General features: G+C 40.3%; 1 protein-coding gene across 1 annotated transcript; it reads left to right on the top strand.

Moving 5' to 3' along the window:
* The first annotated feature begins 481 nt into the window (after window positions 1–481).
* Window positions 482–3,680, top strand: desi1a (desumoylating isopeptidase 1a). The gene is made up of 6 exons (XM_080511669.1): window positions 482–612; window positions 931–952; window positions 1,550–1,619; window positions 2,039–2,148; window positions 2,313–2,435; window positions 3,236–3,680. Exons 1-6 carry the CDS (start codon window positions 522–524, stop codon window positions 3,324–3,326), a joined length of 507 nt encoding a protein of 168 aa, XP_080367795.1. The 5' UTR covers window positions 482–521; the 3' UTR covers window positions 3,327–3,680.
* Window positions 3,681–14,449: the final 10,769 nt, after the last annotated feature.

Here is a 14,449-nt window from a genome sequence, read left to right as displayed (position 1 = left end):
CTATTAAAAATTACGGAATGTTCGTGAATATGTTGCTATGATATTTAAGATTTTTGTCAACGATTCGCCTTGTCGTTTCCAAATAAATCACAAAAAAACTGCGAAAAACGTCCCAGTCATATTGGACGGGAGAGGCACTTCATGGAAGACATAAAAGCAGTTAAAATGAGATCAAAAAAGAGGAATGCACAAAATATCCTCTGGAATATTCTAAATCAACGAGTTTTATTGAAATACTGTCAAGTCATGTAGAGTTAGGGGAGGGAAACGAAACTAAAGGATGATCTTCAAAATAAGATTTACCTCACGCAAACTTCCAGAATAAGGTCAATATCGTTGATGGTTTTATCGGGGCTTCATGTCGTGTTTGTGTTATTTTGAAAGCACCGGAAACGGTCCTGCACATGTATTTATACGTGGTGACGTCACTCGCTCTGACACTGAGCCCCCACCTTACTTACGGCTGGACGTCCGTAGCGTCGCTTGCTAACAGAAACATTTTAAGCAATACGCTTTGAATTATGGATAAGAATGTTCCACGATACGGCATACAGCTGTATATTTATGATCTCTCCAGAGGGATGGCCCGGAGCCTCAGTCCCATCATGTTAGGTAAGTAGAGGGATGTAGGCTGGCCTCGGCAACATAGTGACATAAACACATTCCGCCGGTTGAAGCAGCGCTTAGCCTGCAGGGCAATGACTTTGGCTTTTCCTGATTTCGGTGCTTTTAGTTTCATTGGTTTTGGCAGTAAATGGGCAAGCCTTTTGCGTTTGTGTCAAAAAAAAAGAAAAAAAGATTAAATCATTCAAAAATCGTCGTTATCAACCTGTCAGTTTACTGTGGGGGTTATATGATCAGCTGCTATCTCTTCCTCCTCCTCCTCCTCCTCCACCGTTTTCTTATCATGTTTTCTCTTCATGTTTACAGGAAAACAGCTGGACGGTATTTGGTAAGTCTGAGCTCCTGGTTTGTGTCAGCATTGCTCCTCACGTTGTGTGTGGGCATCTCCTGGTCCTTTTGTCTTTGTTTTTATATGTAGTATTTATTGACTGCAACTTGTTTGAGTCGAGTAATTTGCCGGGATTTATTTGATTAAAAAGGCAATGGGATGTAATTTAATATTGTCGTTGACTGTTTAGACAACAATCATTGAAACACAGTGTGGAAATACAGCTGTTTAAGTCGAAATGAAAATCTTTTTATGTGACTTCTTTCAATTTAAATTTCTTGGAAGGTCTCAAACTCGAATAAATGAAATGTATAGATTAAGCTTATATCCAAATAAGATGAATTTCCCAGTGACATGTGTTATTTGGGGATCTGCTGACTTTAAAATATGGACTCCCAAAGGAACACAATGGAAGTCAGTGTTGTTTGGAACCTTGAGAGTATAAGTGCTTTTTAAAAACGGTTTACCACATCTATTCAACCATCAATTATCCGATTGCAGTCAATGTAGCAGTTCAGAAGAAATTGCAAGAAATGTGAAAGTTCCCCAAAGTACTCACTGGCTCATTGAAGGGTTAATAGAGTTGCTTTCTTCCAGGCACACGGCTATAGTGGCATATGGTGATGAGTTCTTCTTCGGAGGGGAGGGGATCTCCAGCTGTTCACCGGTAAGAAGTCAACAAGGATGCATTTTTCGCTTCAGTTTCTAGTGCTCAGACCAGATAACGCTGTGCTTTTATTAGAGGGTAATTTCCAATTTATGGGAGATTATCTATTCTTGTGAGCCGCTTCAGTGTTTCTCTGCATCAGACCGAGGGATTGTGTGGCCTGCAGACCACACAAGGTCCTCTGGTTTCATTGAACAGGCCTGCATGGAGAACACATCACGTTGTTGAAGGATCATTACTATCAGACAAATAATGCAACTTGACTGAAGCAAAATTGAAACAGTGGCTGAATGGAACTGTGTGACAGATTTTTATTGTCATTGCGCTTGATAGAGTTCAATTGTTGCTCTGGCCTCTTCATACTAGTTTCTGTATGCTCCCCTGGGAAACTTGAGTTGCTCTGGTGTGTGTTTTTTCAGGGTGGTACCATGCTGGGTCCTCCAGACACGGTGGTGGAGCTGGGAGAAACCGAAGTATCCGAGGAGATCTTCATGGATTACCTCTCCTCTCTCGGAGAAAGCACATACAGGTTGAGTAACGGCTCCTTACCTCCTCCTTCTCACAAAGCAACCGATGTCTAAATTTATATTGGGAATGTTTTTTTTTTAGTTCCAAAGCACACACATTTTCTTTTTCGCCTCATACGAGTGAGTATCCAGACGGTGACTGTCTTCTGTGGTTCTCTTGGTCCAGGGGCGACCGGTATCGTCTATTTGAGCACAACTGCAACACTTTCACCAATGAGGTGGCTCAGTTCCTGACGGGCAACTCCATCCCCTCCTACATCACGGACCTTCCTTCTGAAGTCCTCTCCACGTGAGTGAGAAACACCCTGCCTGCACACCCGGTTCTTCTCTAAATGAGCAACACGCGGTCTCAGAAGTCTTTCAAAGCAAAAGATTAAAGTGTTCTCTACTGTTAAGTTACGTAAAACTCAGACACAGACAAAATTAATCTATGTCTGTGTCTGACAAAGCACTGAGCTGCTTTTTGTTTACTTCATTATCTTTTTAGACATCACAAGGCCAGTCAAAGCAGATTCGTGCAGTATGTTTCTACCAGTTATCAAAAGTGCTGAATAAATATGCATAACCAGCTGCTAAAATATTAAAAGTCGCTGTTCTTACCTCGAAGCCTACAAAGAGATATTTATAATATACAAGTAAACCTTTACAAAAATATATTCAGGCAGCTATAATTCCCACTATTATGCACCGACAAATGTATGAGGTTTAATGATATTTTTAGACTTTAAAGGGTAATTCTTGTTCTGATTCATGCTAAAAGGATACCTGTAGCCAGGCAACCGAGATCACATGACATGCATATAGGTCAGAGGTCGGCATGTTCCCAGTTTGGAAGAGCTTTGTGTTTACAATCACCAACAAAAAGTCAAGTAAGCTTCCCTGAAAGAACGAGTACAATATCACAACCAAGTCCAAAAGTTGAGGCGGCAGAAAACCTGCAGCTCTTGTGTTTTCCCCCAAGTTGAGCACATGGCTGTGTTCAGTGTCGCACTGAAGCCTTGAAATTCTCCAGTTCTAAATTAAAAGTGATCTGACAAAAATGTGTTTTAACATCAACCAATAAACGGAATGTTTCCTCTCCCTCTGCAGGCCGTTCGGCCAAATCCTGCGGCCCATTCTGGACTCCATTCACATCGCCCCTCCAGGAGGGAACGTCATCAATGGGGGGAGGAACGTCTAAACTGAAAGAGCAGCAGAGTGTTTCTGAGGTCACTTCCACTGTAGTCAGTCAGTGAGAGGTCTCGCACCGACGTCTTTACTTTTCTTTCCTATTTCAAATTATTAACTGACTATTCTTAGGGAGGAAATCACTGTCGGCGAGGTTCATGTCTCGTGAGGTTTGTTAAGTCTGTTGATAATTGCAACACATAAGCTCATTCGGTGAAGTATTGTGTAGAGTACATTTGAAGCTCTGACGCGTTATTTTACATTTTGAAGACGTAAATACTAGGTAGTCTGAAATATAAAGTCCTGCAGTGCTAAGCGATTAAGCCACATACAACATGAAAATACCTCGAGCACATCAATGCATAAGTCCAACTGAGTTCTTTAACTTTTGTACTGAGGATAATATGCTCCTTTATCTTAAAGTTGTTTTTTTTTTTTTTGGGGGGGGGGGGGGGGGTTCTTTCTGATTGAATGAGTCAGGTTTTTTGACAATAGCTGATATTTTCCCGAGGTCGTCTCATCTGGCTGTCTTTGTTTCTGAGAACTCGCTGCTGCTGACTACAGTGGATCTAAGCTGAGTGGACACTTTGAGACATGTTTGAGACCACTGGTTTTCATCTGAAGCAGGTGGAAGGATACACATTTTTAACATCGATAATTTTTTCATATTGCACTTTTTATGTTTTATTTTGGGTTATTTAGTAGTTTCTAGTCAGATATGCCTGTGTCGACAGTACTTTTGTACCTGTGACCTTTTGTCTTCATCTGTTGTGTCAACCTCGACTCCGTCGTGTCGCCTCCTCAGAAAGTACTTCTTTTCGTCAGAGTTGGCGTGATTTCGCTGCACAGCAGCTTGTAGGACCGGATGAGAAGTTTAGCTTCTTGTTGTGGATGTTCCTCTATAGCAGGACTGACATCAGTTCACGGCAATCCACAGATTTGAATTGGCTGACGACAGATAGGGCTGCACGATACCAGTTAAATATATGATCTGTGATAATATATAAACAAACATTTGATTATGTGATGTTAATATGCTCTTTTCCAGTCTTGGACCCTCTTTTGAAAATTGTATTTATATATTTTTCAGATGCCCATCTGCAGTGCCAACCAGCAGCACTTCAGAAGCAGGGCAGTCATTGACATGTGAAATACGGTTTGTTGTCGCCTCAATTGAGGGAAGTCGAGTTTGTTGGCCATCTAATTGGCCAAATCTGTCGGCATTAATGCACCGTGCATGGAAATATACTTTGCAATTCAGTCGTGTTGCAAATGATGAGAACATTGTAATACTTTGTGCAGCCTCAACAGGCTTGGTCTGCATTCTGAAAAAAACAAAACAAAAACAAACCAAAACCAGCATTTGTGGTAGTTTCTGATCAAGCTGTTTATTTTTCCAGCCCCTTTAGTGCTAATCAAAGGTGAACTGTGTCACTGTCCTGCTGTCGAAGGTTTTACCAGCTGCAAAAGCCGACCATCAGTACTTTCCTTACATAGGTGTATTTTGTTTGGAACTATATGTTTTTGAGATGCCATGAAGGTAAATCTAAACAATGCCACATTTACTCATTCATTTTAAGGTAAAAGTGACTACATGCGGTGCCGTGTTTTGTCCTTTAAACTAACCAACGACCTGCTCGAGTCCTTGAACAGCCACCAGAGTGCGTTTGAAATGCAAATGCACCTCTGTGCCTTCATTTCCTTCTGCTTTCTTACCGTCACGCTTTTTGGGAGTCCGCATGTTTTTGAGCTGCCCAAGTAATACCTTCCCCAGAAGACCGCGTATGTATGGCCAGGATAGCTTTATACCCAAACGTGAAATCGTATAAAAGTTGGCGAAAGTGGTTTAATGATGTTCGGAGCATTAAACATTTATTGGTGCAAAATGTGCTTTAAATTCCCACAGTCCATACACAGTGTGCAAGAAACCCTTCTCTGCCTATTTGCAGTGAATTATATGGAGTCGATCACATGAGTGAGGGTGCATCTGACAATGAGACACTAACCAAGCTGAACCTCACAAGCCCCCCCCCCCCCCCCCCCCCCCCCCCCCCAACTCACGCTTAAACCGAGTGAAAGGATGAAAGAAGCACGCACAATCAAGGCATCTAATTCAACCAGCTTTCATCCTGCAATAATAAAGCCCTGCAAGCACTTCACGCTCACAGCAGTCACCACCAGCTGGCACTCGGGGTGCCGCTCTTCAGTGTGCACGCCCAAGACGACCGGGTCTCCGAGCTTTTATTCCTCACCTTTTTACGCGATTGGCTATTTTCTAAGGAGAACACACTGAGATGATTTCCCTCATGAGGCCAGGAAGCTCAGGTCATTCTGGGTTCTAAAGTTTTGCCTTCTGCTGATTAACTGACTTACATGCTTACCCGACCACTGAAATGTATTACTGCACAAGTCACCCTCTGTTTGCTTTGGTGTATGTCGTAGCAAAGCTGCTACCTGCGTTGTGTGAAATTACAACATGTATTTATAGATATTATTTCCCAATTTAAATAATATAATGATCCTAGATATATTTATGCATATTGTTTGTATTGTTTGTGTAATTGTTTTTGTAATTTTAACTAAACATAAAGCCATTGACAGCACATTTCAGAGTCCATAGTTTTTGTTTTTGTCCTCTTGATAAATACTTGTGGCTTTGTACGCGGGGTTGTTTTCAGATATACACTTTATTAGCACTTGAAGGTTAAAGGAAATTAATAGCACCACCAATGATAAAAAGGAAAAATATAGACCAACTGAAACAAATGGAATAATAAATGGAAACGGAGTTAACCTGCGGTCAGAAGGATATTATGGACTCTTTTGCTCATTGTGCAGAAGTTGTTTGAGATTATAAGTGACCTGAATGGTTCCAGCATGCAAAAGGAGTATGATGTGTGCAATCGATGCTGCATAGTCTTCGTTCTGCATTGAGCAAAACTTAAATGATATTAAGACTTTTGTCCTTATTGTGAGTTATGTATATGAACAGTGTTTGAGATGTTTTCAGGAGCTTTTGGTAATCCTGACTGATGACATTTGTCATGTGATACAGAAAGTTAGTGATGGTTCATTAAGACTTTTTGTCTCTTTTATTTTAATGTCCGCTGTCACAATTTGCCTCCGCTTCTTCAAAAAAAATAGCATGAAGGCATTCAGTTGCTTTTTTTTATGTGTGGTGGGTCTTTATTTTGATAGTCCTCAAAAAAACGTTTAAACCTCGATGTGTTACAAAGATTTCAAAAGTAAATCAATAATCCCCAACTGCAAATGGTTGAAGCCATGCAGGTAAAGAGTGAATGGATAACTGAACTGAGGGTGTTGATGGGAGGAGCAGCAGGGTCAAGCGAAGACGTACTCAGTTCATTCCTGCATGGGCAGAGACACAAACGCACGTGTGTGTGTGTGTGTTAGGACGAGTGTGTGAAGTTCCAGAAACTAAAATGTCTTAGTTTTGCTAACAGAACTCTAACACGCTGCTACACCAGGTATCACCCACCACTGCGGAAAGAAATCAATTCATAAAGACTGCCTGTAATGGTATCATATGTCCACCGGGTGGCAGAACTGTTCCTTTTTGGAGGATAATCACTGACTGATTTTCAAGGTATCACTTTGTCAAAAGATTCAGTGACAAGTCAAAAGGTCGCTTTGGAATTAGTGGCAGTTCTCGTGTCAATTGACAAGAAGACTTTCACACAAATGTGATACAACTGTAGAAGATGAGGGGACAAAATGATTTACATGGATTACATGAAGTGTTTTTCCTACACTTTGCCTGAAGCTTTCAGCATTTTCCTGTAACATGAAAGAGATAATAATAATCCCTGACTCTTGCCAAGTGTCCCTGGTTGCATGTGGGATCAGCTGCTCCAATATTTTCAGAGTCCCCCCCCCCCCATGTTTCTCCCCTCTCCAAGTCCTTCTTTCTGACTGTGGACAGACTGAATGAGGATGAAAGGTCCAGTAGGCACAGGAAAAGTTGGAGGATAGAACGTGTTCCACATAGTTCATTCATTGCCCCCTTGACAGGAGAAATCATCTCTGCTCACAGCAAACCCAAAGTCTGCAATGAGCTCCAGTTTGGTGACCGACATGTTTTAAAATGCTGTTTATGCACTCAGACTGAGCTTCTTGCATATCCTAGAGTAACTTTAGATAAATATAACATTTTACAGATTAGTTTACTAAAATTAAGATTAATAGTGAACACAGACAAAAATCATGGTATTTTTTTCTGAAGTTAATGATGCATACATTTGGGAATTACTATCCAATTGAACCCTTGCAGTTTTTATTGAAAATGGATTGCCTCAAGACTATGACATGACCAGACCAGGTACTTCATATTTAAAACAAGCAAAAAAAGCTCAGCGTCACACAGACTCAGTGGAGCCCTGAGCTTGTTTTCCATCTGGGGTTAGAGGCGCTGATTTTTATTTTTGCCTGTGGGTGCCCAAACAATCACATTAAATCACATAATTCTGACGACATAGGCTTGTGAACATCTGATTTTACAAAGGATTTGCTTGTTTTCTAATAATCCATGATATAGAGACTGAATGACATAACAAACTGCAGCACCCATAAGTGGCCATACAGGCTAGAAAAAACCCCACCGCCTTGCTGTTTAACAGAGAAAATACAGATGTGACTCCTTATGACAGAAGCATATAAGAATCTCAAAGACAACGTGCTGTAGTTGCAGCATTTGTCAAAGTACTATTGTCCAAATACTCATATTAAATATCCGTGTTAAACGATTTTTGAACTTGTGGAGAGGGTTTGGTTTGAAAAAGGACTATTTTGTTCTTCAAATTGCACTTTAAAAATACTAACCCCAACATTTAATAATTTGGAGATACATGGGGAAAAGATCAAACACACTTAATAAAGAAATATAAAAGGCAATGTCTGTTTAATTTGACAAAATTATTAAGAACAGTTACAAGAGTATAACATCTTACAATACCCTTTGCGATTTTATACATTTTCTTTTTTTTTTAATGATTGCAATCAGAATTAGTTTAACTTGACAATAATTTGAGGCATTTATTGACAGGACATGGAAAAAAAATGGAAAACAGGAGTTTAACCTTCATTTGGATTAAATTAACACATATTTTGTTTATCTTCAATGAGCACTCCTCCTAAAATCTCGAACTCCAACTCTTTCCAGTTCAGCACATTTCCTGTAGGGAAGTTTAGAGCTTCCGTGAAGTTCCGCATCTGACAGGTGGAAAGGGTGTGGTCCCACGTGTGGACATCAGTCATCATGCCAACGAAACTTTTGCGCGGCGTCAAAGCCCCCACTGTAAGCATCTTGTTCCTGGTAAGTTGTGGACAATACTATTGGTGTTTCTTTTTAAAGTTATGCTTGTTAACACATTTGCTCAATGTGTATAGTACATGGGAGCAGAACTAAAACAAAACTTGGAAATTATTCTGGTCTACTCCAGTTCCAAATTGGACGTATGTAGCCACTGGAGGAAATCATGTGATGTCCGCTTCAGATGTGCTTCTGAGCTTAAGCATCTGAAATAAGAATAGTGTTGTTGCTCAACTAAAACTGAGCTCATTAACCACAATGCAAACCTGCACATTTCTTGCAACACTCACGATTGTGGTAAATAAAAATAATATTACCTATCCCAAAACAATTATGAAAGGTCCACTGTTGGATCCAGAGCTGAGAAATTTCCTCCTGGAGGGTTTTCCATTCAACCACAGTTGCCCCACTCCAGATGACCCATCCCATGTGGTGCAAATGGAGTTCCAGGCATTGAGGTGGTAGTCCTGCATCCGAAAGTCATTATGCGAGTTTTTCCTCCACAGATTATACAAACTGGCTCTTCTTAAGCCAAGGAAGCTGTTGTGGGTTTATGTTATATGCTTATTTCTTGTCATTTCATTAATAATTCTCCACTAAATTGAACAGAAATCAATGTCCTGTTTTCATTCATATTTTCTTTTATTCAACAGGTGTCTAGTGAATAAGTCAATCTGGGTTGAGGTGACTGGGCATTGCCACCTGTAACAACATACTATAAGCAAGTGTCACTACATAACAATGTTGTATCATTTACTCAGTTTCAATATGAGAAGGAACAGCCCGGGTTCTAGGTTAGTTTCTCGTGTGTCCTCATTGCTATTATTGCCAGCCAAGCGTCGCATGGTGTCAGTTTGTCATCTTACGTCTGCGATATCCATCTTGGTGTCAAACAAGGCATCTCTTTTCCAGGTGATGGATATCTCACCGAGGAGTAAAACTGACGAGCAAACAGATGTGGAGCAGATTTGCTCTCCGCCCTCTCGACCGGCACCCCTACCAAGAGAAGGAAGAAAATAAATGTGTAGCCCGCCCTTGCTCCCTGCAGCCGAGTAGCTGAATCAGCTGAGTTAGCTGCACGATTATGAGTGTCCATGAGACACTTGATAAACGCTAACCTTCTCTCCAACTCCAAGGATACTTCCAGACAGGGCCAAAGTAGTTAGCGTGGCCGTACTGCTGTGACAAAACCCAGTGAGTCACACAGACCCCCTGCCGATGTGACAAGCCCCCCCCATAACACATAGACGTGACTTGGCTTCTATTATTCTATTGGATCAATTTTACTGCTCAAAGGTCATTTCACCAATAAAATGCTTGACTATTTGAAGCCTCACGTCCCACAGTTCAACCTCCTAATCCTTAATTAACATGTAGATTTATTCCCGTGGGTAGCTGTCTAGTAATGGTTATTTGGCACATTTTTATATAAAATCCATCATGATGCTACTTAGGGGTCACAAATGACTGCAGGAAGTGGTGCTATTAATTAGTAAAGCACATGTAATCACTGTCTTTAACTAATGGCTTATGTTATTTTTTTCGGTTTTTCATCAACAGAACGACCTGACCCTGAATAACATATTTGATATTTTGAAAATACATTATCTTGTAATATAAGCTAAATGCAACACGCGTATTTTTGACACAGGCTGGTGGAGGCAAAACAACAGGATCTGTTAAAGTAAAGGTGTAGGCTTCTTCTATTTTTTTTCAAGAGCTGAGCCTGAAGGAAAACATGATTTACTCATTTATTATGAAGCCGTCAATGTGCAACAGACTCAAACAGATATAGAATGTGTGGATTTCAACATTTCATTCTGACTTTAAGTTCAACATATATTATACTTATCAATATCTCTGAATCGTTCACTATAAAATGACTTACTAAGTTCACCAGCTATTCTCTTCTATACTTTAGATTGTTGCTTACATTAGCTAATAAGCATCAATAGTCGAGACACATTGAGATGTCATTAATTTGGTCATAATGATGAGTGAGGATGGTGCAAATACAGGAGGGAATGAACCTACCTTCTTCATTTGTTCAGTCGGACAAACCGTACAGCTGCATATTAGCAAACAAAATGAGGAAAAAGCAAAAATATTTGCAAGCAGGCACACAAAGTAAAATCCAAGGTTCTTCTCATTACGGTGGGCCCTAAGACAGAGATATTTACAGGATAATGAATAAATGTAGCTTAATCCCTTTTAAGAGGAGGAGGTTGCCGGTAGAGCTTTGCTCTAATATAATCCATAAATAGTGTCCACATTTATCAGGAAGACAGGTACTTCAGCTCTCAGTATAAGGGGGGATGCTTTTAACAGGTGAGTGTTTAAAAGCCGCCTCTTGGTGAGCAGCTCTCCTAAAGGTTGTGCTGAGAAAACCCCGTCCCCATGGCTTAATGTTTCATTTAACACTGCAATGCATAATTAAGGGATTCATGTACCAATTTTGAAGGTTGCCCTGCCATTTCAAGAAAGAAATAATTAATGAATGCAGCTTACAGTAGCGTGAATGCAAAATTCTGAGTTTGGGGGTTAGCTGTAAATCCTCACATTGTCATGTTAGTTGAATCAGCATTTTGCCAAGAAGACAATCCAAATCTTGTCTGAGGGGTCAGAGTAATCTCCTCTGACCCGACAAACTAATCACGCTATTCAGTATTTGGGAGAATTCCCAACAGTGAACCACATTTCTATGTAGATTGAGCTGACTCTGTCCACGGAACCTGCCTGATGGTAAAATAATATATATATTTAAAAAAATCTGATTATCACAGCAACAGTTATGTTCTCTCAACACATTTAATTTGACTTGGTCTTATAGGAGCCTGGCCAAAATGTTGGGAGCCGCAGCAGTAAGTATGACGATTCCTCTTGTCCACTCATGCTGGCTCCGACATTTCATCTCTGCTGTAAGTGTCACGTTGAATGACTGTCAGTTTGCTGTTGCAGCCCCTGTTAGCATGTAGAAAAAGAAGAAAATCCTCTGTTCACTCTCTTTTTCTTCACCGTCTACCTACCGTCCCATTACTAACCTTACCGTTAAATCTCTCCCTCCACTCTCTTGTCACTATTACTTTCAACCATCTCTCTTATTCATTCATTTCATGTTTCTGTGTCGACAAACCATTTCTAGCTGCCCCATTTTCTTTATTTGTATCCTTCATCTTGATTTCCCTTTTCTCAAAATCTCTAATTACCTTGGGACTTTTTGCTTGGCTGCACCTCCTCCGCTTTCCAAGCCTCCTCTCATTTCTCTCCCAGCCTCCTCCCCTGAGTCTCTTGACCTTGTTCCTTAACCTCTATCATTTTCCATCACCCATTTTGTTGTCTAGTTGTAATGGCCTTAGACTTTGCAGCCATTACAAAGTACCCAATTCATTTTTTTTTGTTTTTTTTCCTGAAGATTACTTTGTAAACGCACTCATGCAAAGTAAAAGCATTTAAACAACAGAGTTTGTGCACTTCGCTGGGATTTTTTGACCGGCTCTCAGAGGCAGATATCCATTGTTATTCTCTGGTATTAGATGAAGGCTGTGGCTTCAGAGCAAAGTAACAAGAGTGTGACATCCTAGGTTTTTTTTTAACCTGTCTGTTCCAACGCTGCTCAGCTGTCTTTTCCCTTCGTACCACCTCTACCTGACTTTATCCCCTCATGCAGTTTGTCACCTCGCTCTGCGGGCCACCGGCTGGTGACGGCCCTCCAGCTGGCCAGGTCAGTATCAGGATCACTTGTGTGCTCCTTGTCTATGTAAAGCAAAGACCAGGAGAAGTGCCACATGCTTGCATAAATACATAGATGCATAACTGTACGGACACCGGTGACCTGTCCTGAAGACCTTCTGCTGTATCACTCACCTATTTCATGGAATGCCCTTGGGTCGGCCCATCTGGTAAGTGTGGGTGAGATAATGTGTATGTATGTAAATGTCTGTGTGTGTTTGCAAAAACCAGTTTGATTGAGAACAATGTCAGTTCTCACTTTCTCACGTAAAGTAAGTCTCTTTGACAGTGATTTTACTCTTATGGTTAAAATTGATCATTGTGCCTTTTTATAGCATCGCTCACTTTGCAATTTCACCATTAAATCTTTCTAATGATTTCTAAAAACAAAGAGGACACTTGAAACTTACAGTGCAGGCAACAAAGTACTATACTATTCTGCATGAAGAAAGGACCATTTAATTTAAATCCATGTTTATTAGTTTGCTGTAAAAACAATGAATAATGAAAACCAGCCATTATAATGAATTAATCTGTGCTGGAAAGTGTAGCAATGCAATTTGCCCTCTCTAAAAGTTGTAAAACAAGCTTGATGTCAATATGTACCCCCTGATACTAGATGGTTGTAACATGCACAGTGGCGTATGGGCATAAGAGCCAGAAGAAGAAAACAAATTGCTTTAAAGTGAATTACCTGATCAAATTGTATAAATTAACCTAGTTTCATGTTGGCCAATTTTAATCTCTAACCAATTACTTTTTGATCCCATAGTAAATCCTCTCAACAAACTATACAATTCGTAGTATACCTCAGTTCTATAGTTTACCAGCTGCAATCGGTAAGCATTTTAGCATTACTCAATTTTTCCACTTGATGGCACCAGATAAGAGCATTAACATAATTAGTTTAGACTATTAGGATGTTGGGTGATTGACACTATAGACTGGTTTAAGAGAAAATTAAATTATTTCACTTTCCTTTTTCCTCTGAGACAACAGTGATAATTATATTAGACAACACGTGAACTATATATATTGTGTGTGTGTGTGTGTGTGTGTGTGTGTGTGTGTGTGTGTGTGTGTGTGTGTGTGTGTGTGTGTGTGTGTGTGTGTGTGTGTGTGTGTGTGTGTGTGTGTGTGTGTGTGTGAATACAAACTCTGGACCTTGGGAAAAGATGCGACACATGGAGCATCACCTTAAACAGATCTGATGAGTGCACACTGGGGAGGGAGCTGTGAAGATGCTTTATTTGTCTGGATAAGATGATAAAATGCCAGATGAGCCATTGTAAAAAGCTATGGACAATGCTTGAGAAGAGAGACTGTTACTCCAGCCTCAGGTGGTGTAGTTAGTATGATAACACCATATACTTCTTTATAATTTTTGATCCAATGCAGTGATTTGTAGTTCATTATCGCCAAGTATGTGGCATTCTTCTACTGATGGCTATGTCAGACAGTTGGCCAGTAGAGCCAGCTTTCCTTCAGTTAATATTTGGTGTATTAAATTACCACAGAAGTGTGTGAGGACCCCCAATGATAAGACATAACTGTCAAGACTGTGACTCCAAGTATCATCAGTGTCAGTGAGCTGTGAAGTCTAATTTCTTCACTTCAATAAGCCAGCTGTATAAAAGGTGTAAACTTTGAGACATGTATTAGCACAAATGTTTGCTGTTTTGTTTTTAAATTAAAGTCTCTATACTGATCCCAACATTGTAGATCTTTTTTCAGATGATATGGTGACTTGCACAGCGGTGTAGTGCTTTGCCATTGAGTGCAGAGTACGCATGTTCTCCCTGTGCATGCGTGGATTTTCTCCATTGGGGCCTAACCCCCCCCCCCCCAAAAAAAAAAAAAACATCAATAAACTACATATGACAACTTGCAGAATACATTTCTGGGGCAGGCAGACATGACACCAAGAAAGTGACAAAAAAGACATTTTCACCATTATAAACCTCGATGACCCACCACCACATCCTGTATAGTTCCAAAACTGAAAAGTAAAATGAACCTCATAACACACTGAAATACAATTTCTTGGTTCTATTTTATAATGATTTCCTTTCATCTGA

The sequence above is a fragment of the Blennius ocellaris genome, assembly GCF_963422515.1.
Source record: "Blennius ocellaris genome assembly, chromosome: 16".
NCBI classification, from domain to species: domain Eukaryota; kingdom Metazoa; phylum Chordata; class Actinopteri; order Blenniiformes; family Blenniidae; genus Blennius; species Blennius ocellaris.
This window is presented reverse-complemented; position numbering and strand designations above follow the sequence as displayed.

Coding starts and splice junctions, on each gene's coding strand:
- desi1a (XM_080511669.1), top strand. CDS start 522: ATGGATAAGAATGTTCCACGATACGGCATACAGCTGTATATTTATGAT. Junction 1,620..2,038: donor GGATCTCCAGCTGTTCACCG/GTAAGAAGTCAA, acceptor GTGTTTTTTCAG/GGTGGTACCATGCTGGGTCC. Junction 2,149..2,312: donor CTCGGAGAAAGCACATACAG/GTTGAGTAACGG, acceptor CTCTTGGTCCAG/GGGCGACCGGTATCGTCTAT.